Below are 25,146 nucleotides of genomic sequence, written 5' to 3'. Positions count from 1 at the left end.
ACAACATAATTTTATCCCAATATAATAGTAAGACTTGACAAAGTGCTCAAATGATACAGTGGATTAATATTCAGAAACAACCTGTAAGATCATATCTGTGACACAAAGCAGCTTTCTCACAGTTTAGCTTGTTCTTTAAATGTACACTATAAAAATAAAAAAGGGACAGCTCTGTTTAGAAGCCAGTAATAGGTATTTATTTTGTACAGCATCGCCCCAGTACTGTGATTAGGTTTTTTGGAATGTGCTAACAATTTTATGTAGCTGTATTTCAACATCAATCATGAGTGTAGACAATCAAGTTGCAGTTCTAATTGTTATTAATCAAGACAATGCTGTGATTAGGCTGCCTTGATTAGTGGTGTGTTTTGCTTCACGTGCCAGTCATAATTCCTAAGGAAAGCTTGTTCTTTATTAAATCTTTGTTGTCCTTGTTGTTGTTTTTGCAATTCACAGTTGCACACATCTTTTTCCTTAAAGAAATTTTTTGACAACCTAACATGAGAAGTACACAGGTTTATGAATAACAAGAAATCAAACCTTTTTCATGTGCACAAATCGCCCTATGTATGAAACCCTTTTAAGCCACAGTGAAGAAGTATTATAATGCTTTATACACACCACTGCTTTACTCATTAAAGACTACTCATATTTCCCTTCATTGCAGAGTTCTATAACTTTACATATGTGCTACCGTCTCACCTTCATTTCACACCTCACATCTATACTATTTTTTTAAGCTGTCTAGTGGGCACATGACACGGGTTTCTGTGAGGTTATGAATAATGAGAAAATCGCTCTGATCCCTTAGATCCATTTTATATATAGCACTTTTGGAAACAGTAACTGTCACAAATCTGCTCCATAAAATTCCAGTTCAAGATCTAGATCCCTCATGTGCAAACTAGCTGTGGAAAGGAAAAAATAGCATGAGAAAAAAAAAACTCAAAAGGTGCTAGACTTAAAAAAAAGGTAAGAAAGGGATTCCTTACTGTATATAAAGGGAAGAAGTACTAATATTTTTTATTTCAGACCTGCCCCTAAAGCTATGTAATGGAATTAGCTAGAAACACTGGACAAAAAAAAAACACATTTATCACTGTTCAAGGATAATCTATGCTGGTACAGAAAAAAGATCTCTACATTTCTACTAAAGTCTTTTTAACACATTAGTCTTTATAATATACATAAAACGCTAAAGAATCAAAAGCGCTAGTGTTAGCCACTAACCAGGAAGTGGCTATTGGCTAATGCTAGGGCCATGGATTTAAGATTTAAACATTTATTTAACTTTTCATTTCACTGCAATTTCTATCCTGCATATAACTTTGTATGTGACAAATTAAAAAAATCATGTATTTTGAATCCATAGTGCTAGCAATAGCCATAGTCGGTATGGAGTGAGTAGCCACAGTGACACTACACTAACTCCAGATTCTTTTTTTATAATCCTGGCATTGTTGTATTGTGTTTGATTGGAGGCCACTCTGTGCAGCACGGAATGGTTTCTCATCAACGCCCTGGGGAGCCATTTAATTACGGAGTAAGAACAGGAACTGGATTTTTTTATCTGTAATAAATGGACATTTGGTGCCAACCAGAAGAGGGTGGGTTCCCTCTTGAGTGGAGTTCCTCTCAAGGTTTCTTCCTTATGCCATCTCCGGAAGTTTTTCCTTGCCACAGTCGCCACCGGCTTGCTCATCAGAGACAAACTTACACTTATTAAGAACATCTTATTCATTCTTTATCACCACATTATCTGTGTGAAGCTGCTTTGAGACAATGTTCATTGTTAAAATTGCTATACAAGTAAAAATAAATGTAATTTAATTGAGTGTATGTTTTGAAGTTTAAAAATAATTACAAAATAATGTCAAAGATATACAATATCTAAAGACTAACACTAACACTAATACATTTACCGAAGTGAAAGGCTGTACCGAAAAAATTTAGGTATGAATACGTTTACTGTTACACCGCTAATATAAATATCAGTGTCTGAGCACCAGGCCTCTGTTATGGTAACAAGTGTGATGACAACTTTATCTAATTCTTCACAGAGAGGCTCAGTGTGAGCAAAAACATTTCTCCCAGGCTCCGAAATCAAGGCTGTACAGCTAATCTGAAGATGCTGTTCATCTTTGCAAAAATTAACAGAAAATTCATATAGCTAGCTAGCAGGCAAACTGCAGCTCTCTGGAGACTACCAGAACTCTATGCTAATCCAAAAAGCGTTTACTTGTCTTAGTTTCCCATTGATTTGGCATATTAGTTATTCGCTTATGCAAATTTAAACTGCCACTGCTGAAGTCCAGAGAAGTATGTTTTGTGCCAAATGTGTTTGACCATGTGTAGACAGATCCAAGGCCTGTATCCCTCTCTACAAACAGTTGTCTCCCGTACATGCTTGAGCCAAAACCGGGAGACCAGACTTTAATACATGCACTGAATTATTAAGCACTCACACTCAATTATTTAACAGTGTCTGGTATATTCCGATGGTTCGTAAAAAGTCTGCATGTTCGAGAGTAAAAGGTAGAGTGTGTATACATTTATAGGATTTGCTCAAAGTCATTCACCTGATTTTGTTACATTGTGATTTAGAAGTTGAAGGATAAAACAAGTTAAAAATAATAAAAAAAAATCTGCTCATGGATAGGCAGTTTATTAGGTACAAGATACATAACTAATAAAGTGGAAATTTGGTGTTTATACGAGACGTTTTTCTTAGCCCAATTAATTTTCTTTGCAAGGAAAAGGAGTAATTCCCAAATCAAATGATACAACTAGTATTAGGTACACACTGAAATAACATGTCATCATATAATGTAATGAATACGTTTATTTAACTAATCACATTAGGTTTAATTAATTTTTTTTAATTGGCTAAATAAACAGCTTCTGGATAAAAAAGAATAAAAAAATAAAATAAACAAAAAAGGGTCAGTTTTCTAAATTGGCTTACGAAAGCAATAGCATTTCATATGTTCCCACCACCTCAACAAGTTATTCATTATTATCAATAAACACTTTACTATAAATTTATTACTATATATTTAATATAGTTACTAAAGATATAATAGTTATAGCAATACAACTCCACTCACACTCATTTAAAATTTTGCCAATCCTAAATTGCACATCTCAGAGCACAGTTAGTTATGGAGTACAATCAGAACTTGCTATTGACCTTTTAATTTTAATGTCGATTAAATTGCATTTCCATTTTTTTAATTAGCGCAGCGCACCACACTCTCTTTTTATTTTATAATGACAGAGTGATAAATAATGACAATGTAAGATATTTTATGGTAATGTAATTATTATCGTAGTATCTTAGGGATTTCAGTCCACACCAGAATCTATCATGTTGGTGATTTATTTTATGTTTGCACATGCACATGTCTGGAAGGATCACATCTTGGCAAATTTATGAATGTTTAATTTAAACATTTAATTAAGACCATGATATTGTGATAAATGTGATATTTTTACACTGGCTGCTGCCCTATCTAATTACTTCTCTCCCTTCCAAATTTAGATTGTTTTATTCAATATGATTGTAAGTTTACCCAAACTGCTTTGGCCTACCATGGTCATGACAAAAACAATGAATCCACTGATCTGCTGACAATTGGAACAAGTGAGCAAATCAGAACTCTGCAAAGCTGTCACAGAACGAGGAGGACTGCTCAGTGTTTACTACTGAGAGTTGGTCTTATGATGCAGGAGATCCCCAAATACCTACATATTTCTTCACAGCATACAGCAACCCTCTACAGCATTTACTATATTCCCTAAATACAGCTTTGCTCATTGTAACTGTCTATTAAATAGCAGCAAAGGAGGAGACAATTGGGTCTTGTTGATACTGTGGAAAAGTCCCAAACATTCTCCTGCCCATAGCCTAACACCAAACCATGGTCACCCATAAGCCCTTGTTCATTTGTCATCTTCAAATGAAAAAATTCTTGAGCCTGTACATATCACCTGCCATGGTTGTTTTTTTTGTGTTTTTTATTCTTTAAGCCCAACTCAGCTGCAGGAAATTTCATGGCCACAGACCTTACTCACTAAGTATAGATACCCACTCAACTAATGTTTTCATCCCTCTCTGGCAGTTATTAAACTATTAGCAAAGATCCATCAGTTACTAATAGGAAAACCCTAACTTCATTATTTGCATCTACAAGGATGTTATTGGCCTGCCCTAGTTACAACAATGCAATCCAAAACTTCTTTTAATGCAAAGAGGTCACAGTGTAGTCTTGTCCTAGTGTCGGGAGAAGGTATGCTCTGTTGAACAGACATGTACAAGGCACTATCCTTCAAATTTCAATTTGTCAGACTCTCAGTGATGGCATTGTGTCAACAGTACCTGAAAATGTTGAAGAAATGGCCCATATGATACATTAAGTGGAGATTTGGTGTCACACAAATAAGTTTGGGTTCTGTTTTGAGTCTGGTTCCTCTCAAGGTTTATTACTTATATTGTCTCACAGAGTTTTTCCATGACATCATCCCCACTGAACACTAATGAGAGTTGGTCAATGATTTAGGAAATCCCAAAATACCTGCATCAGTTCACTATTTCTCCACAGCACATCTACACCATTTACTATATTTTCTAAATGCAGCTGGTGCATGATAAGCCCTCTTTCACTTTTTTTGCCTTCAAACAACAAATTCTTTAGCCTGTACCTATCTACTGCCATGATTATTGAGCGCAACTCTGGTGTTGAAGGAAATTTCTTGCACACCCAGGTGAGGATGGGGTTTTTTTTTTCCAAGAACCATGGAATTGTAGAAATTTTTATGCCATTATTCCCACTAGCTTATTCAAAAAATTAAAGAATTTTATATATTTGTAAAAATATTTCTGTAAAGCTGCTTTTTGACAATGTTCACTGTTAAAACCTTTTTTCACTGCTTGTTCTGTTATGCCCACATGTACATCCATCAACACTTAAGTAGTGACTACAAATCCTGTAGGGACTGCCATTGCTCCCACTCAAATTCCTACTGACTTGCACCTGTTTCTCATTATATTCATTAAGCCCCTAAATTTAAATCCCACTACTTACACTCCATGAAAGGTTTTCATGCTTCTATGGTTTCACAATTACTGTTTTTTTGTTTGTTTGTTTTTTTGTGTTGTCTATATTATCCTTTTTGCCTCTCTGTTGACTCTCACCTGTCTGGTTAGATTTTTGTCTGTCAATCTGGCAGTTTCACTTCCTTTGCTTCATCCTAAAACCATTCTCAGCCTTTATTTAAGAAAGCACTAACACATATTTTTACTTCACCACTTTGACCTGCTTTTTTACTACCTGACTGGAGATTCTTTTAAATCTGATGATTTGTTGAAAACTGGCAGCAAGATGTTCTGAACACCAGCTGGACTGCAGAGCTACTGTCTTGTATCCAATCCACTGAGGAACAAGTGTGTGCAAAAAGACAAAAGGTTTCTCAGGTCAACAAGGTCCTATTCCACCCCAAATGCAATTACATCCTGCAAATGTCAGCATGTCCAGAAAGCCAAGAAAAATCAAAAAGCCTGCATGCCCTAGTGCTCACATTTCCACTACTAACACAACCTGTCTAATCTGGTCATATATTTCACATGGACTGTCTGTTTAAGTTCTATTTTACCACATTATATGAATATTGGAAATAATATGTGCTGTGTGGTAACCCTTTTTTAAGTCTTTTCTTTATACAACATAAACTGAGACTGGTTTTATGCAGCCACCCACACAATACAGCATGATTCACATCCTGCATCTTAGGTGTTGAGCAAAAAGACCTTGGCTGTATTGTAAATTTTGGCCTTAAGTGAAACAAATTCTCATAAATCAGAAAATATTATCTTATATATTAGACCAAATATTGAGAGCTATGTACACGATTTCTTTAGCTGTAAGAATACTTATAGATGGGGGGCAAGTGTTTCATATTGTTTAGAGCAGGGGTCTCCAATCTTTTCAAGAAAGGGCCGGTGTGGGTGCAGGTTTTTATTCCAACCAAGCGAGTCCACACCAAATTCTACCTGTTCAAATCTAATGATCGTCATTGTAAATGACTATCAGGTGTGACCATTGATTGGTTGGAATGAAAACCTGCACCCACACTGGCCCTTTTTGGAAAAGATTGGAGACCCCTGGTTTAGAGTAATAAAAGTTGGCAGAACTGAGATTTAAGAATGTTCAACATATCCATTATTTAACTTGTGCTTATTTAAATTATTGTATTAATTAGTACATAAATAGCAAACATTTATGAAACAATACAATTGCTTTACCATCAAAGTGGTAAAGTGGCCATCTGCCAAATGTAAATGCAATAATAATGCTATATTTAAATAAGAGCAATCTAAGACTCCTATGATTTAACTCTCACTCCCACTGCTATAATGCATTTTATAGTACGTTTTTATTTTTGGTTTTCTACAACTATTTCTAAGATTATTTCAGACCTATTGCATTCTGTGCATTCTGGCCATGACTGTTTAATTTACTGATAAAAAAAACAATCACCACGCAGCACTGATTTTCATTCATTCACTCCAATTATTCCACTTGATTTCAAAGTAACTGATTAATGCATTTACCACCATTCAAAATTCTTGGTTGAAAAGTTTGAAATTATTTTTAAGTTTAGTTTAAAGAAGCTAAACATGTATTTCGGACATGACAACTCCCAGAATGAAGTCAGCAAGCATTTATTGTTAAAAAAAAGGATGTGTGATTAGGTTTAGTCTAATGGCATAGTTATTAGACAGCTGGTGCTCAATTATACCCTGCAATTGTAAAAGCTGAAGTTAGATTAGACATTTTATAATAAACTGTTGAAAAAATACTAACCAACATTTAAAAATAAATAAATAAATGAATAGCACATCACAAAACTGAAGAAATTCTAATTGCAAACAGTTTAATAACTGTAAAATATACATTAAATTTGTATTCAAGCATGTCAAAGTTAGCTATGGCTCCTTTTGTTTTTACATAAATTCCCTCACCCATGATATCAAATATGCTGTTGCAACTCACACACATTAAACTGTCTATCAAAATCTTAATCACAGGTAATAGTGATGGTGCTTAGCTAATCTGTCTTTTTCTCAGTTAATTTTACTGATAAACGACTGATCACTGGTCAATTTTATGGTAAATCTTGTATATTGTCATTGCAAACAAACTTAGCACTTGTAATTTGTGGTAGTTGTTACTTTTCATTAGAGTTTGATTTGCAAGGTTAAGCTCATTTTATGCCAGACGTGGTAAGCACATAAGCCTATTTTACAGTAGATACGGTATGCATGTGGCACCTCCTTTAGTGCATTCCCTTGTTATTCAGTGTACCATTCCCACCACAGGAGCAGATCACATGCTTGACGTGCAAGGCACATGGTACTTTTATGCTTCAGTTACACTTCAGTCCATCACGAAACAATTCAGAATGCAATATTCAAGCTATATTTTTGCATTGTATGCACACAGAACATAAAGATATTTCAGCCTGAAGCCATATACAGTAATTGAAGCATAAAAAAATAAAAATCGAGTTTTAACTTGGAATTAAGTGTGTGTGAACTGTTAACTGTTACTGTGTTACTTCACACACAGTGGTAATTGATGCTTATATAATGATATATGATGATCAGCACACATATTAAATGTACTAATGCAGTGCAAGAAAGCACAGAAATGAATGCATATATCAAAAAGTAAATCAAAAAGCACTGAGAGACAGTAGTGGTGTTGCCTGCAAGCCATTTTGGGCTTTTGTCTAGATCCAATTTAGTTTATCTTCTTCTTCTTCTTCTTCTTCTTCTTTCAGCTTCTCCCATTAGGGGTCGCCACAGCGGATCATCTGTCTCCATACTACTCTGTCCTCTACATCTGCCTCTTTCAAACCAATAACCTGCATGTCTTCCTTCACCACATCCATAAACCTTATCCTTGGTCTTCCTCTTTTCCCCCTTCCTCAGCATTCTCCTACCGATATACCCCATGTCCCTCCTCTGCACATCTCCCCACCATCTCAATCTCGCCTCCCTCAACTTGTCTTCAAAATGTCCTACATGTACTGTTCCTCTAATAAACACATTTCTAATCCTGTTAATCCTCGTCACTCCCATCGAAAACCTTAACATCTTCAGCTCTGCAACCTCCAGCTCCACCTCCTGTCATTTACTCAATGTCACTGTTTTTAAACCATACAACATACATACAACCACAGTCCTATAAACTTTCCCTTTCACTCTTGCAGACACTTCTCTATCACAAATTACTCATGCTATCACTCTTCTCCACCCACTCCACCCTGCTTGCACTCTTTTCTTCACTTCTCTAACACACTCTCCATTACTTTGCACTGTTGACCCCAGATACCAAAACTCATTCACACACATGTACTCTGTCTTACTCCCACTGACTTTCATTCCCCTTCTCTCCAGCGCATACCTCCAGCTCTTTTGGCGCTTCTCGACCTGCTCCCTACTTCCACCACAAATCACAATATCATCCGCAAACATCATAGTCCACGGAGACTCCTGTCTGATCTTGTCCATCAACCTGTCCATCAGCACTGCAAACAGGAAAGGGCTTAGAGCCGACCTCCAACTTGAACCAGTCTGTAGTTCCTACTGCACACTTCACTGCTGTCCCAATGTCCTGCACCACCCTCACATACTTCTCTGACACACCAGACTTCCTCATACAATACCACAACTCCTCTCTCTGTACCCTGTTGTATGCTTTTTCTAAATCCACAAACACACAATGCATTTCCTTTTGACATTCTCTATACTTCTCCATCAACATTCTCAAATATTCGCAAATATTGCGTCTGTGGTGCTCTTCCTCGGCATGAAACCATACTGTTGCTTACAGATGGTCACACCTTCTCTCAGACTGGCTTTCACTACTCTTTCCCATAACTTCATGGTATGACTGATCAACTTACTTCCCCCTGTAGTTACTGCAGGTCTGCACACCCTTATTCTTAAAGATCGGTACCAGCACAGTTATTCTCCATTCCTCAGGCATTCTCTCACCTTCCAAAATCTTGTTAAACAATCTTGTTAAAAACTCCACTGCATCTCTCCTAAACATCTCCATGCTTCTACCAGTATGTCATCTGGTCCAACTGACTTTCCACTCTATCCAATTTAGATTATATTAATCTATATTTTAAAAATGGTTATTATTTATATTGCATTGGGTGGCAACCAACAGAATTATCAGCTGACAATTCGAAACAACATAAAACAAATGTTTTTGATAAGGCCAAATAATGCCCAGATTTTTGTGCATCAATCAAAAAAAAAAAAAACTTATTTTTTCAAAGGTAAAGTCATGCCAGTGTATGTCAAAAATGGACAAATGGCATCAGCAAAAAAGGAACTGTGGTTGCAAGTAAAAGTTCACTGACAAGGCTTTGACAGGCTATTATTTGATAGCTGCTAAATGTCCCAAATATGCAGCTCAAAAATTGAGGAAGCACCTCTAACACACTTTTAACAACAACAAAAATGTTCATTGTGAGCTTTATAAATCTGCCATTCAGGGCAGTGCTGGTATTTGGGAACATTTTATATCAAATATCAGTGCAGAAAATGCATAACTTGGTGTAAGAAACATAAATTCTGTACCTCTGAGCAATGAGGGAAAAGTAATATGGTTAGCTCTTACCATCTTTTCTACATCTGGATGAATTTATGTTAAGTCTGAGAATGCCTGCAACCAACATGTCTGCTGCCAGCTGTTTATACTCAGGGATTCATAATGACATGAGCAGCCATCTCACAAAAATCGCTATATGGAATGATTACTTCGCATGGTAATATAACAGCCAACAAATATGCCATTATTTCTAAGGACATGGTGTACCTTAACACTCTTTTGTGATAGGTTTCAATATTTTATACTGGCCCATCATCACATACTGTGAAAACTATTATGTGCAGTTGGAATGCAGCATTTCTCCTCACCCTCCAAATCACTAGATTTATAACAGCATTAAACCTTTATATGTTGTTTCAAATGCAAACATCCACCTCTTTCATCTCTTAAAGAACTGAAAGACCTTTTCTGAAAGATTTCTCTACCATCTTACCATGTAGTATTTAGATGACTGAATTTCTAAGGCTGGTCTAACTCATTATTAGGTCTTGATATTAATATATTGTTAATATAATGTTCATAATGTTTCTGTTTTGTCATCCTGTATTAAACCTGGTTGCAACTAGGGGCATAGAGGCTTACTCTAGTACATTTGCCTCACACTTACAGGACTAGGGTTTTGAATCCCAAACCGGACCTGTGGAGTTTACATGTTCTTTCTGTGCTGTGGGGTTTTTTCCGGGTTCTCCAGTTTCTTCCCCAGTCCAGAGATATGCATTAAACTAATAGGCATTTCAAAATTGTCATGTTGTGTGTGTGTGTGTGTGTGTGTGTGTGTGTGTGTGTGTGTTCGATTGTGCCTTGTGATCGGTTGTCACCCACAAACAGATGAATACATTATAGTGATAATGCATTACAATACATGGGGAAAGCAGTTTACTTAAAACATGAAATGGGACGAATAGGCAGTGAAAACAGAAAAACTCAGTTGTGTGTACTCTGGTCCCACACTTTGGTGCAATGAGTGTCATTTCCATAGAAACATTTGCTCTGTCATTCCTGTTGCAAAGTTCACAGTGTACTGAAAGAGGAAGACAGGATAATTTGACTATGTTTCAATGCAGGTTACATTTGTACATGAGTAAGTGAAAAGGTAAAAGCACAAAGTAAATAAAACAAGATCCTGCTTTTAACACAAAAAAAGGCTTGTGTTTTCTGTAACCATTGTATATTACAGTTTTCCTTGGTTGCTTTGGAGCGTTTCTCAAATCATCCTTAATATTTGCAAACCAGCAAGTGCATTCTCAAAACAATTTGTACAAACAGCACAAAACACTGGATTTCATTGGATGGCCTGTATTTTTCTCAAAATCCTTAGTTCATCTCTCAAAAGTAAGTATTGTGTGTTTCAATAAACATGTAATTGCCATCAGAATGAAAAGTCCCTTTGTCATTGTACACAAACAAAATCATCAAAATGTTCAGTCAAGTTGTCAGTATGATGGCGCACAGTTTCAGGATTTCTTGATATAAACTACGGTTTGGATTACAGTGACGAAATAAACTGAAACACAAATTAATTTATTTGATGGCATATTTGATTTGTATTGATTGCAAGAGACCGGAAAGGATTCACACTTTTACTGTACTATACTGTACTGTTCGTTTGTTTCTTGGTTGTTTATCCATTTTCAGAATTTATAATTCTTTGTTTTGCTCTGTATGTATACACTCTCCAAATTAAGGGTCACAAGATTCTTTTTGGACCTGTATTAGAGATCTAGTTGATTATTGGTTGATCTGATGCCGTTAACTCGCCTTCATTAGTGACATTCATGATTCATCTGCACAATTAATCAATTTAAGTCACATTTACAAAAAAGTAAAAGAGATTTTAGATGACATGATGACAACTGGTTTAACTATTTTGCAATCAATGACTTATGCAATGGACTGATGCTGAGATGTTTGGGGGGTTAGGGTTAGGTATTCAGGTAAAACCAGTATAATATATTTTAATCAATGACATAAACAACTGATATTGTAGGAAACAGCAGACAATTGTACACAATCGATTAAATTAATGTACAGAAGCATTCGCAATTTGATCAAAGCAACAAATGTTCTTATGATGAGTACAAATAACTAAATGATGAGGAGGATGAACAAGTACTTTTGAGAATTTCATTTCTGATCTGAGAAATGCTCCAAAGCAACTGAGAAACTCTAAAATGAACTGTAAAATGGTAAATAAAAAAATGATTGACACAATGTTCTGCATGGAAAATCTCAGTCTGATAATTGTACACTACTGAAAATCTAGTCTAAAATGGAAATTGTGTTTTCATGCACAAACATTCACAGACCTAAGAATAAAAACTCATAAAATACCCTGTAAGTTAAAGCGGATTGGTTTAATATTCAAGATGCAATACTGCCCCCTGGTGGCAGTGAATAGTTTAATGTTGATTATGCATTATATGTATTGTTCAGGTCGATTTAATTTTACCCGTTGACCTATTACAATACCCTTCACCATGCCTTTGATTTGTTTGCGTGTGTGTGTGTGTGTGTGTGTGTGTGTGTGTGTGTGTGTGATCCAGAAATGAATTCAGACAAAATATTATAAAGAAATGGGGGAACATATAAATAAACATAAAACACCAGTGAGAAACAGTAGCAAATGTTCAAACAGTCCACTCACCATCAGAAAAAGTAGGTGATAACATGGAATGGAATGGATTGGAATGGAATGGAATACATTTGTTTACTTCTGTAAGCCAGTTGCATCACTTAAAACACACATTGCAAGTTATCCAAATATAGTTCTGGACTGTCAGTGTAGTTGCTTTTTTTTTCTTTAAATAAAAAAAACATACCATATTTAAAAAAATAATAAATGACCCCAATTCCAAAAAAGTTGGGACACTGTGTGCAGAATGCAATGATTTGCAAATCTATAAACAAATATTTTGTTCACAATAGAACAAATAAAACATATCAAATGTTTAAACTGAGGAAATGTGCCATTTTAGGGAAAAAATAAGGTAATATTGAACTTGATGGCCACAAACACAAAAAAGAAATTAGCCAAGCGCCATGTTTACCACTGTGCGGCATCCGCCCCTCTTCTTTTAACAACAGTTTGTATATATGTGAGGGAACTGAGAAGACCAACCACTAAAGTTTTGGGAGAGAAATGTCCCATTCATGTCTGATACAAGATTCTATCTGCTGAACAGTTCTGTGTCAGCTTTGTCATATTTTTTGTTTCATTACGTGGCAAATGTTTTCAATTGGTGAATGGTCTGGACTGCAGGCCGGCCAGTTCAGCACCTGGATCTTTTTTACAAAGCCATAATCTTGTAATAGCTGCAGTATGCGATTTACTATTGTCTTGCCAAAATTTGCAAGGCCAACCATGAAAAAGCCTGTATATACATATTAGCATTGAAAGAGCACTGATAACAAGCGAGATGGTCTTTTTCCTCTTTAGTCTGGATGATGCGGCATCCGTGGTTTCCAAAAAGCATTTTAAATTTCACCAAATTTCACAAATTATGACTAATCTATTTTAAATTAGTACAAAGTGGATTCTTCTTTGCATTATAGAGAATTTTCCACAATTTATAGACTAACACACGTATATCCAGTGAAATGTTTTGCATTCTGACAAAACAATAAAATAAAAACCTGCTTATCATTTGAAGAACACAATTGCGAGGCATAGTGTTGGCTGCAGGACTGAGGCTCTAGTAAAGATTTACTGGAATTACTGATGGTTTCAAATACCAGTCTCTTTTTGCACAAATCTTCAGGCATCTGTTAATCTGCTGAGGGAAAGAAAATCACCTTTTATCACAAAAATGACCCAAAGTACAAAACTAAGCCAACAAAGCTGTGGATTATGAAGACGATAAACATTTTGGTCAGAGCCCAGATCTAAATCGCATCAAAAACCTTTGGAATGGCATAAAGATACCCTTGTAGTTTGCCAGAGCTGGAGCAGTTTTGCAAGAAAGAGTTGAATAAAAATTTGATTAGATTAGATACTTTATTGTCGTTGTGCAAGGTACATGTACAGAGCCAATGATATGCAGTGCAAACAAAAATGCCAACAAAGTTAAAGTCTACCAAGTGTAAATACCAAGTGTTGTCATTCAATTTTGTGTAATCAATTTTGTTGGTTGCTATATCATATTAAAGGTGTAAAAAAGGTCTTGGGTGAATTATGTTGGTTTAATTTTTAACCTCATAGAAGCCTTTTTAACCATTTTTTACCCACTAAAAATTGCTTGAAACCCATAAAACATGCAGACCATTTCCAGATATGTATACAATAATATGTAATAATAATATATTAATATTATTACAAAAACATTTATCATTAAAGTAGTATATGTACTAATCTATATATCAGTTAATTAAATCTAAGAATAAATATTGCTTGTGCATAAAGTTATGAAACTCTATTCACAACATGTATACAATAATTCCAAATAAAACAAAATGGTCAGTGGGTTAAAAAAAAAACTGACATTAAGTGTATACATGCATTTTTCTTTTACTGAAAGCATGACTTTTAATCTCTTTTTACCACACACTGGTACACTACATTTTTGAGAGTTTCTGGTCCAGTTTCACTTTCCTTCTTTGAGTGTGGATGCTTCAGTGTTAAAATGTTCCAGATCGCTGCTGTTCTCATTTTAGTCTCAGAGGAAATGGACTTTAAAATTACTTTTTCTTAGAAGCATTCCAAGACTTGCAAAACAAGCCCAAGTGACTTGTATGTGACAAGTTTGTAGACATGCGTTATTAATTGTAAACAGGGTAGTTATCAGCTAATCAGTGATTTACTAACATTGATCTGTTTTAGAAAACTCTGTGAACCATTGAAAGGCTATTAGAAAAGCCAGCTGTATGTGATTAAAGGCTTAATCTCACTATTACTGAGCCTTCTGTGATCTAGGCAGAGGATAATTTCTAAAAAAAAAAAAAAAAAAACTCAAGAAAAAGTGTTCATCAGCTACTGTCCTTCACTGTCTCAGGGATTTTTTGTTAATTCAGAAATCTGTTGAATAAGACAGTTTAATTCAGAGTGGCAGCACAGAAAGTTTTTTATTATTCATGAAGTGTGTGTTTAAAAGGTTTCTTTAAATCAAGCGTTTTAAAGAACATTTCATTAAAAGAAGAGACGGGGTCATAACAAGGGTTACAACTTTCCCCTCATGCAGTTCAAATAAATTGTGTTATGAACTGACGGTCCTTAAAAACAATAGGTTAGAGCCCATGTAAAATGTCAAAAAGAATAATTTCATTTCCTCCAAATGGTTCTTTCATTAAGCCAGTCTTACAAAAACAGGATTGAAATGAACAGGAATCACTCTTAGTTCAGCTTGGAATAAATCCATTACAAGTCGTTAACCTGATCTTACGTTTTCTGGCTTCAGCACAAACCTCAAATGGAAGCTTTTTACTGTGTGTGAATTTTATACACATTTAAATATACATAACATCTGTAATAATATACATGTTATAGTAAAAGTCTAAAAGCTAAAATTACAACAAAGACATGTCAAACATTCAATAAATATTTTTGTGTCATTCACATTATGATGGCTATCATCCAGTCAGTGATGTAGCATGGGAACAAAGTGCAATAGGCCAGGTGATCATGCCCAGATATAATTATGGGGGCTGCTGCGGCTTGATAACAGATGTCAGGGGCTACATTGGGAACAATATTTACTTTCCTGCTTTCTGAGCTTTTTGGGCAGATTTGGTGATTTTGCCACTCCCACCAATTTTCTTTTCAACATTCTTTATGACCCCAACAGCAACGGTTTGTCTCATATCTCGCACAGCAAAGCGTCCTGCAAGCCGACACAAGCAACAAGATTAAAAGCAAAGAACACAGAAGAAATTTCTTGAAAATCTTTGGGGCATCTGCAACTGATGACTAGTAACAAATACACATTCTTTTGGTAATTCTTTTTAAATGTAATGTTGAACTCTTCATTAATATTCATTAATATATAAATATTAATATATTAATTAAGAATGAAATAAATACTTTGCATAAGACAAAAAAAGTCGTTTGAAAAAGAAAGCACATCCCTCTTTGAAATCTGAAAAAAAAGAAATTATCAGGACATAACTAAAATCCTCTAGTCCTTAGCAGGTCTTGAACAATACATGATATTAAACCATGTCATTATTTTAAGTGGTGGACGAAGTACACAATCCATGTACTTCAGTAAAAGTAGAGATACACTAAAATATTACTCCAGTAAAAGTGCTTGCTTTAAACATTTACTAGAGTAACAGTACAAAAGTATTTGACTTCAAATGTACTTAAGTATCCAAGTACTATGATTTATTATGTCTATCTTCTTCTTCTTTCAGCTTCTTATTATGTCTATCTTCTTCTTCTTCTTTCGGCTGCTCCCATTAGGGGTCGCCACAGCGGATCATCCATCTCCATACCACCCTGTCCTCTACATCTGCCTCTTTCACACCAACTACCTGCATGTCTTCCCTCACCACATCCATGAACCTCCTCTTTGGCCTTCCTCTTTTCCTCCTACCTGGTGGCTCCATCCTCAGCATTCTTCTACTAATATAATTCATGTCCCTCCTCTGCACATGTCCAAACCATCTCAATCTCGCCTCCCTCACCTTGTCACCAAAACATCCTACATGCGCTGTCCCTCTAATAAACTCATTTCTAATCTTGTCCATCCTCGTCAATCCCAACGAAAACCTTAACATCTTCAGCTATGCTAACTCCGGCTCCATCTCCTGTCTTTTACTCAATGCCACTGTCTCTAATCTATACAACATCGCAGGTCTCACCACAGTCCTATAAACTTTCCCTTTCATTCTTGCAGATACCCTACTATCACAAATCACTCCTGTCACTCTTCTCCACCCACTCCACCCTGCCTGCACTCTTTTCTTTACTTCTCTAACACACTCTCCATTACTTTGCACTGTTGACCCCAGGTACCTGAACTCCTCCACCTTTTCCAGCTCTTCTCCCTGCAACCACATCACTCCACTGCCCTCCCTCTCATTCACACACATGTACTCTGTCTTACTCCTACTGACTTTCATTCCCCTTCCCTCCAACGCATATCTCCACCTCTCCAGGCTCTTCTCAACCTGCTCCCTAATCTCACCACAAATCACAATATCATCCGCAACCATCATAGTCCAGGGAGACTCCTGTCTGACCTCGTTTGTCAACCATCACCACTGCAAACAGGAAAGGGCTCAGGGCCGATCCTTGATGCAGTCCAACCTCCACCCTGAACCAGTCTGTCGTACCTACTGCACACTTCACTGCCGTCACACTGTCCTCATACATGTCCTGCACCACCCTCACATACTTCTCTGACACACCTGACTTCCTCATACAATACCATAACTCCTCTCTTGGCACTCTGTCGTACGCTTTCTCTAAATCCACAAATACACAATGCAATTCCTTCTGTCCTTCTCTATACTTCTCCATCAACATCCTCAAAGCAAATAAGGCATCTGTGGTGCTCTTCCTCGGCATGAAACCATACTGTTGCTCACAGATGGTCACCTCTTCTCTCAGCCTGGCTTCCACTACTCTTTCCCATAACTTCATGGTGTGACTGATCAACTTAATTCCCCTGTAGTTACTGCAAGACTGCACATCTCCTTTATGCTTAAAGATCGGTACCAGCACACTTCTCCATTCCTCAGGCATCTTCTCACCTTCCAAAATCCTGTTAAACAACCTGGTCAAAAACTCCACTGCCATCTCTCCTAAACATCTCCACGCTTCTACTGGTATGTCATCTGGTCCAACCGACTTTCCACTCTTCATCCTCTTAATCGCTGCTCTCACTTCCTCCTTACTAATCCTATCTACATCCTGCTTCACCAACTCCACATCGTCCAACCTTCTCTCTCTCTGATTTTTCTCATTCATCAGCTGCTCAAAATACTCCCTCCACATTCTCAACACACTCTCCTCACTAGTCAACACATTTCCCTTTCCGTCCTTTATTGCTCTAGCTTGCAGTACATCCTTCCCAGCTCGGTCCCTCTGCCTGGCCAATCGGTATAAATCCTTTTCTCCTTCCTTAGTGTCCAACCTCTCATACAGCTTCTCATATGCCTTATCCTTGGCTTTCGCCACATCCCCCTTTACCTGCTGCCGCATCTCCTTGTACTCTTGCCTACTTTTCTCATCAATCTGTCTATCCCACTTCTGTTTTGCCAACCTCTTTCTCCTTATGCTCTCCTGCACTTCCTCATTCCACCACCACGTCTCCTTGTCTTGCTTTCTATTTCCAGATGTCACACCAAGTACTTTTCTAGCTGCCTCTCTCATCACTCCTGCAGTAGCTGCCCAATCATCCAGCACCTCTTCAACACCACCGAGCCTCTGTCTGACCTCTTCCCTAAACCTTACACTACACTCCTCCTCCTTAAGTTTCCACCATCTTATTCTTCTTTCAGTCCTCACTCTCCTCCTCTTCTTCTTCGCCTCCAAAACCATCCTACAGACCACCATCCGATGCTGTCTAGCTACACTGTCCCCTGCCAACACCTTACAGTCTCCAATCTTCTTCAGGTTACATCTCCTGCATAGCACATAGTCCACCTGTGTGCACCTTCCTCCACTCTTATACGTCACCCTATGATCCTCCTTCTTCTTAAAATAAGTGTGCACCACTGCCATTTCAATCCTTTTAGCAAAATCTACCACCATTTGCCCTTCCACATTCCTCTCCTTAAAACCATACCTACCCATCACCTCCAGATCACCTCTGTTCCCTTCACCTACATGCCCATTAAAGTCTGCCCCAATCACCAATCGTTCTTTCCTAGGTACACCATCTACCACTTTATCTAATTCACTCCAGAATTTTTTCTTCTCCTCCATCTCACAGCCAACTTGTGGAGCATAGGCACTGATGACATTTATCATCATCCCTTCAACTTCCACCTTCACGATCATCACCCTATCAGCAACTCTCTTCACCTCCACTACACTCTTACTGTACTCTTCCTTCAGAATCACTCCTACACAATTTCTCTTTCCATCCACACCATGATAAAACAGTTTAAATCCACCTCCAATGTTCCTGGCCTTACTCCCTTTCCACTTGGTCTCCTGAAGACACAGCATATCTACCTTTCTTCTCTCCATCATATCAGCTACCTCTCTCCCTTTACCCATCATAGTACCAATATTTAAAGTACCAACCCGAACCTCCACTCTCCTGCACTGCTCCTTTCCCTGCCATCTCTGTAGACGTCTTCCTCCTCTCCTTCTCCTCCTTCGGCCAACAGTAGCCCAATTTTCACCGGTACCCTGTCGGCTAACGATACCTGTGGCGGTCGTTGTTAACCCGGGCCTCGACCGATCCGGTATGAAATTCTCATTTGTGATCCGCATATTTGATTTGGCACATGTTTTACGCTGGATGCCCTTCCTAACGCAACCCTCCCCATTTTCCCGGGCTTGGGACCGGCACTAAGAGTGCACTGGCTTGTGCATCCATAATGGCTGGGTTCTTCTTATTATGTCTATAATGCTCCTATTATTATTTTTGTCACAAGACTATTGCATAATTAACTCAGTTATGCGAAAATAATCTAATGTTACTCTTAGCACACCAATCTATTAATAGAATGCCTTTAATGAGTTAAACACTGATTGATATCTATTAAAATTATCATGAGCCAAAAACCTTCTTTTCAACTACATGAAATCGTGTAAATTAAGCTACGGGTGTTGTGGCAAGTTAGAGTCAGGAGTTTGTTCCGTCATTTATTCCTCGAGAAAAAGAGGGAAAAAAAAAAGACATTCTCAAAAGAAACCCACAAATCTGGATACATTTCTGGCAGATTCCTTTTATGTATAAATATTACCCTGAATACATTTATTGTGCAATTAAATACAAGTCACTGTGCACAAATTATCAAACTCTCAGAACCAGGAACTATCCACCCTCATTGGCTAATTGTAGCCATAAGATACAACATACATACAACATCTATATCCTTATAATATATGGCTTTTAAATGATCTAATTAAGCTGTACTGTAGCACAGGAGTTTCCACTTACTGAACTCAGTTCAGAATCTATTCAATACAATCACAGAAAACCTTTATGACATCACCTAAATTCAACGTAACCAAATCAATAAGTGCTAGTTAACTACAATTTAACTAGACTAGTTGGGTTGTAATTGTTTTATTGCTACACACATTATGATAAACTACATACTATAAATTATACTGTCATGCAAACAAAGAAATATTGTTGCTCTATGCTAAAAGCATAGCAGGCACATAACCTAAGTGATATAGAGTTATTAGCCTATTTAATTAAAAGCGTTAGCCTATACTAGAACTGCATACACACCTTTATGTTTTGCACATTTCCCCACTACTTCTTTCCTCTTTTTCCTGAATTAGGCTCCTGAGGGTTTGGAGATTTTTTGGTTATCCATCATTTGAATTTGGATTCAAGACCTGATGTCAATCCAGATCTTGTCACTTCTTCCACTGGAAACCCTGAAGGCTGGGGTGACGTCACCCCCCTTTCTGATTGTATAGGTGAGGGAACCTCTCTGGGCAGTGGGTACACACTCCAAGTACCGACCAGGTTCATTGAACGTGACATGATATAATAATTGATGCGCCTGTGCAAATTAGCGGAGAAAAACAATAGATTTTTAATGTTTTTTTTTTTTTTTTTTTTTTTTTTGTGGACACCCTGTGCCACCCCCGACAAGATGGTGCCATGCCGCCTCTGCCTAAATCCACCACTGTCAAGCGGCAACCAAAACAAGTTTAAAACAGAGCGGGCGCGTTACCGATTGTTGGCTTGCTGTTCGTTTGACCAGTTACGTTTTTATTCACCCATAAATAAAAAGAAATGACTGATTTGAAATGTAGTTGAGTACAATGGAAGATATATGACTTTGAAATGTAATGTGTAGTTAAAGTCTTCTCAAAAGGAAATACTTAAATAAAATACAGAAAAAACTACTTAAGTACAGTAATGAAATACATTTACTTAGTTACTATCCACCACTGTTTCTTTTACAAAGAAACAAACCCAAAATGTAGAAGCCATGTGTAAAAAAAACACCTCATAATTCAATAGATGGTAGAACCAATTAAAAAAAATAATAATAATTAAGCAATCGTGTTCAGTATGACTATCAATCTCTCGCATCATTCTGGAGGAATTTTTGCTCACTCTTCTTTACAGTGTTGCTTCAGTTCATTGAGGTTTGCAGGCATTTGTTTATGCACAGGTCTCTTAAGGTCCCACACATATTTTAGTCAGGTTGAGGTCTGGACTGCGATGCTGCCAATAATTTTTTTTTTTTTTTAAGAGAGGACAGCTTTCCTCTGGCAGCGCTTGTAAACAAGTCATACTTATTCAGTCTTTCTCTAATTTGACTATTATGAACTTTAACATTTAACATGCTAACTGAAGCCTGTATAATTTCAGATGTAATAATGAGTTTTCTGCAATTTCTGAGCTGATATTTAATGGGCTGCAACAACTGATTCTTTAAGATAATTGCTAATGACCATCCTCGGTGGCAATGTCTTAACACACACCTGAATGCTCCAGACCAGCAAACTGCTAAAACTTTGGCTTTTAATAAGGTCATTACAGTTACTTAGCCTTTTAACTCATATTGAATCAGTAAGGAAGTAGTTTATCCACATGTGGCTTTTACACTGTAATATGTTGTGTTGTTCATCTGAGATTGTATGTATTTAAATAAAATTAAAACCTGATAAGTGCCAGATTATTTTTAGTATGTCCTGATATTTAAAACCATAGAATTCAAAGAGGTGGTACTTTCTTTTTCACATGACTAAGTAATTCCATGCTGATGTTAGATAAGCGTTTATTAAGGTGAGAGTGTAGCAATATGCTGTCAAAGGAAAAAGAAATGACTCAGCAATGCAAAAGCACCCAGAATCTTGTAATATTATTTATAACTGCTGTGGGAATTCACACTCACCCAAAGGAGGGTACTGGGAAAAACTTTCCACACACATGGGTTTGCCTGGAATCATATCCACAATAGCAGCATCTCCAGACTTCAAAGATTTAGGATTGTCTTCCAGTTTCTTCCCTGACCTGCGGTCAATCTTCTCTCTCAACTCTGCAAACTTGCAGGCAATGTGAGCCGTGTGACAGTCAAGTACAGGGGAGTAGCCAGAACTGATTTGCCCTGGATGATTTAGAATAATAACCTGATTGAAAAAAAGGAACATTAATAGAGAAAAATAAAACAAAAAAAAACAGAAATTAATAGAAGTGGTCACTAGATGGCATTTATAAAAGCAATTCAGAAACAAATCAGAACTGCATAATCATTAGTGTATGTTTACTCGACACCTGGCGTAATATAGTGAACAATCCTGACATACTTTATACAAAAAAGTATATATATATATATATATATATATATATATATATATATATATATATATATATATATATATATATATATAAAAATCTGTTAAGGTGTTAGCATAAAGTTGTCAATTGTTTATCTGACCTGTGCTGTGAAGCCTGAGGCTTCTTGGGGTGGGTCGGACCGGCTGTCTCCACATACATTTCCCCTGCGAATGTCTTTAACTGACACATTCTTCACATTGAATCCTACATTATCACCTGGTACCGCTTCACTCAGGGACTCATGGTGCATCTCTACAGACTTTACTTCTGTGGTTATATTGACAGGGGCAAAAGTCACCACCATGCCTGGACGCAGGATGCCAGTTTCCACCCTGCCTACAGGTACTGTCCCAATACCTAGGAAGAAAGACAATAACCGAGACATCAAGCACGCTCTCTTGAACCTTTAAGAATTGTCAGTCAAGACATTTTATCTGCCTTGAATAAATACACAAAAGGACTGACTTGCAAACACAGTTCAAATACAAGGAAAAATATCTTAAAATAAATATTTTCAAGATAATCTTATTGGTTTATTGCTATAAGCAGGCCATTCAAAGGCTACAAAGCAACATGAACAAAGAGTAAGACTTTACATTTAATGTTACAAAATAAAAGGGTCTTGGGGTTCACTGTAACACAGCAATAAAGTCCACTAAAACATGACTCAACTGAAATCTAGATGTAGTCTCATTGTAGACATCAATCATTTCAGCACTGTCATATTGTCATTACAAGCTTAAAATGTAAAGTTGACCAATTCAACCAATAGCACAAAAATATTCTTTTTGCATAATAACTAAACAGGCATCCGGGTTTCTATCAGCTCTGCATATCTGCATTCTGACATTTTAACCCATTCTTCTTGGTGAAATTGTTCAAGCATTCTTGAATTTGAGGCACAAATGTTTAAAGATATTTGTGTCTTGTCTAGCCTATCTAAAACTATATTAAAGCACAGCAAAAAATAGAATTGATAATATATGGACAACTTATTTGTGTATTCTCTTCATGAGGTATCAATACTATGAACAAACTGAATGTACAAACCCGATTCCAAAAAAGTTGGAACACTGTACAAATTGTAAATAAAAACAGAATGCAATGATGTGGAAGTTTCAAATTTCAATATTTTATTCAGAATACAACATAGATGACATATGAAATGTTTAAACTGAGAAAATGTATCATTTAAAAGGAAAAATAAGATGATTTGAAATTTCATGGCATCAACACATCTCAAAAAAGTTGGGACAAGGCCATGTTTACCACTGTGTGGCATCCCCTCTTTTTATAACAGTCTGCAAATGTCTGAGGACTGAGGAGACAAGTTGCTCAAGTGTAGGAATAGGGATGTTGTCCCATTCTTGTCTAGTACAGGTTCCTAGTTGTTCAACTGTCTTAGGTCTTCTTTGTCGCATCTTTCTCTTTATGATGCACCAAATGTTTTCTATGGGTGAAAGAACTGGACTGCAGGCCGGTCATTTCAGTACCCGGATCCTTCTTCTACGCAGCCATCATGTTGTAATTGATGCAGTATGTGGTCTGGCATTGTCATGTTCGTAAATGCAAGGTCTTCCCTGAAAGAGACGACATCTGGATGGGAGCATATGTTCTAGAACTTGATATACATTCCAGCATTGATGATGCCTTTCCAGATGTGTAAGCTGCCCATGCCACACGCATGGGTTGTCCTGATCCTCTTTAGTCCAGATGACATGGCCACCCAGTTTTCCAAAAAGAACTTCAAATTTTTATTCGTCTGACCACAGAACAGTTTTCCACTTTGCCACAGTCCATTTTAAATGAGCCTTGGCCCAGAGAAAAACGCCTGCGCTTTTATATGGCTTCTTTTTAGTTTTAGATGGCAACGGCGAATGGCACGATGGATTGTGTTCACTGACAATGTTTTCTGGAAGTAGTCCTGAGCCCATGTTGCGATTTCCATTACAGTAGCATTCCTTTATGTGATGCAGTGCCGTCTAAGGGCCCAAAGATCACGGGCATCGAGTATGGTTTTCCGGTCTTGAACCTCACGCACAAAGATTGTTCCAGATTCTCTGAATCTTTGGATGATATTATGCACTGTAGATGATGATAACTTTGCAATTTTTCTCTGAGAAACCCCTTTCTGATATTGCTCCACTATTTTTCACCGCAGCTTTGGGGGAATTAGTGATCCTCTGCCCATCTTGACTTCTGAGAGACACTGCCACACTGAGAGGCTCTTTTTATACTAAATCATGTTGCCAAATGACCTAATAAGTTGCAAATTGGTTCTCCAGCTGTTCCTTATATGTACATTTAACTTTTCCGGCCTCTTATTGCTACCTGTCCCAACTTTTTTGGAATGTGTAGCTCTCATGAAATGCAAAATGAGCCAACATTTGGCATGACATTTCAAAATGTCTCACTTTTAACATTTGATATGTTATCTATATTCTATTGTGAATAAAATATGTTTGAGATTTGTAAATTATTGCATTCCTTTTTTATTCACAATTTGTACAGTGTCCCAACTTTTTTTAAATCAGGTTTGTATTTTATACGATATATTTCTCTCATCTAAACTGCAAACCCCCAATTTTGTAAACATCCTGCAGAGGAAGGCGTAAAGACTTGTCAGTAGGACGAGTGGGAGGCATGATAGTGTCCAAGGCCTCAAGAAGAGTGATTCCACTGGCATGTTGTTCCTTCCTCTCAAGTTTCCAGCCTTTAAACCATGTCATCTGCAAAGTACCATGTTTCAGACGTGCAATTTACTCACCAGAATAATAAATAAACTAAAATATAATACATGCACATGCTGCAATGAAAATATTCTTAATAATTACATTAGCGGACGGTTCCAGCATGTTGTCTCCATGCCACCCAGAAATAGGGACGAAGGGTACAGAGGCAGGGCTGTAGCCAATCTTCTTAATGTAAGTACTGACCTCTTTAACGATTTCATCATAGCGCTTCTCACTGTAAGAAGGCTCTGTGGAATCCATTTTGTTAACGGCAACAATCAGCTGCTTGACACCCAGTGT

At 37.1% G+C, this 25,146-nt stretch overlaps 1 protein-coding gene across 1 annotated transcript in view; it reads right to left on the bottom strand.

Annotated features, from left to right (window-relative positions):
- Nucleotides 1-13,950: 13,950 nt before the first annotated feature.
- Nucleotides 13,951-25,146, bottom strand: part of eef1a2 (eukaryotic translation elongation factor 1 alpha 2) — a 14,257-nt gene continuing 3,061 nt past the window's right edge. Inside the window, exons 4-8 of the mRNA XM_083570240.1 lie at nt 24,949-25,146; nt 24,693-24,843; nt 22,215-22,471; nt 21,672-21,906; nt 13,951-15,502 (exon numbers count right to left, since the gene is read on the bottom strand). The exon at nt 24,949-25,146 is cut by the window's right edge and continues 99 nt beyond it. Coding sequence (XP_083426366.1) covers nt 15,375-15,502; nt 21,672-21,906; nt 22,215-22,471; nt 24,693-24,843; nt 24,949-25,146 — 969 coding nt within the window. The 3' untranslated portion in view covers nt 13,951-15,374. The remainder of the gene's footprint in view (nt 15,503-21,671; nt 21,907-22,214; nt 22,472-24,692; nt 24,844-24,948) is intronic.

Source organism: Silurus aristotelis, assembly GCF_946808225.1.
Source record: "Silurus aristotelis genome assembly, chromosome: 19".
NCBI classification, from domain to species: Eukaryota; Metazoa; Chordata; class Actinopteri; order Siluriformes; family Siluridae; genus Silurus; species Silurus aristotelis.
The sequence above is the reverse complement of the archived record's forward strand: the minus strand, read 5'-3'. Positions and strand labels throughout refer to the sequence as shown.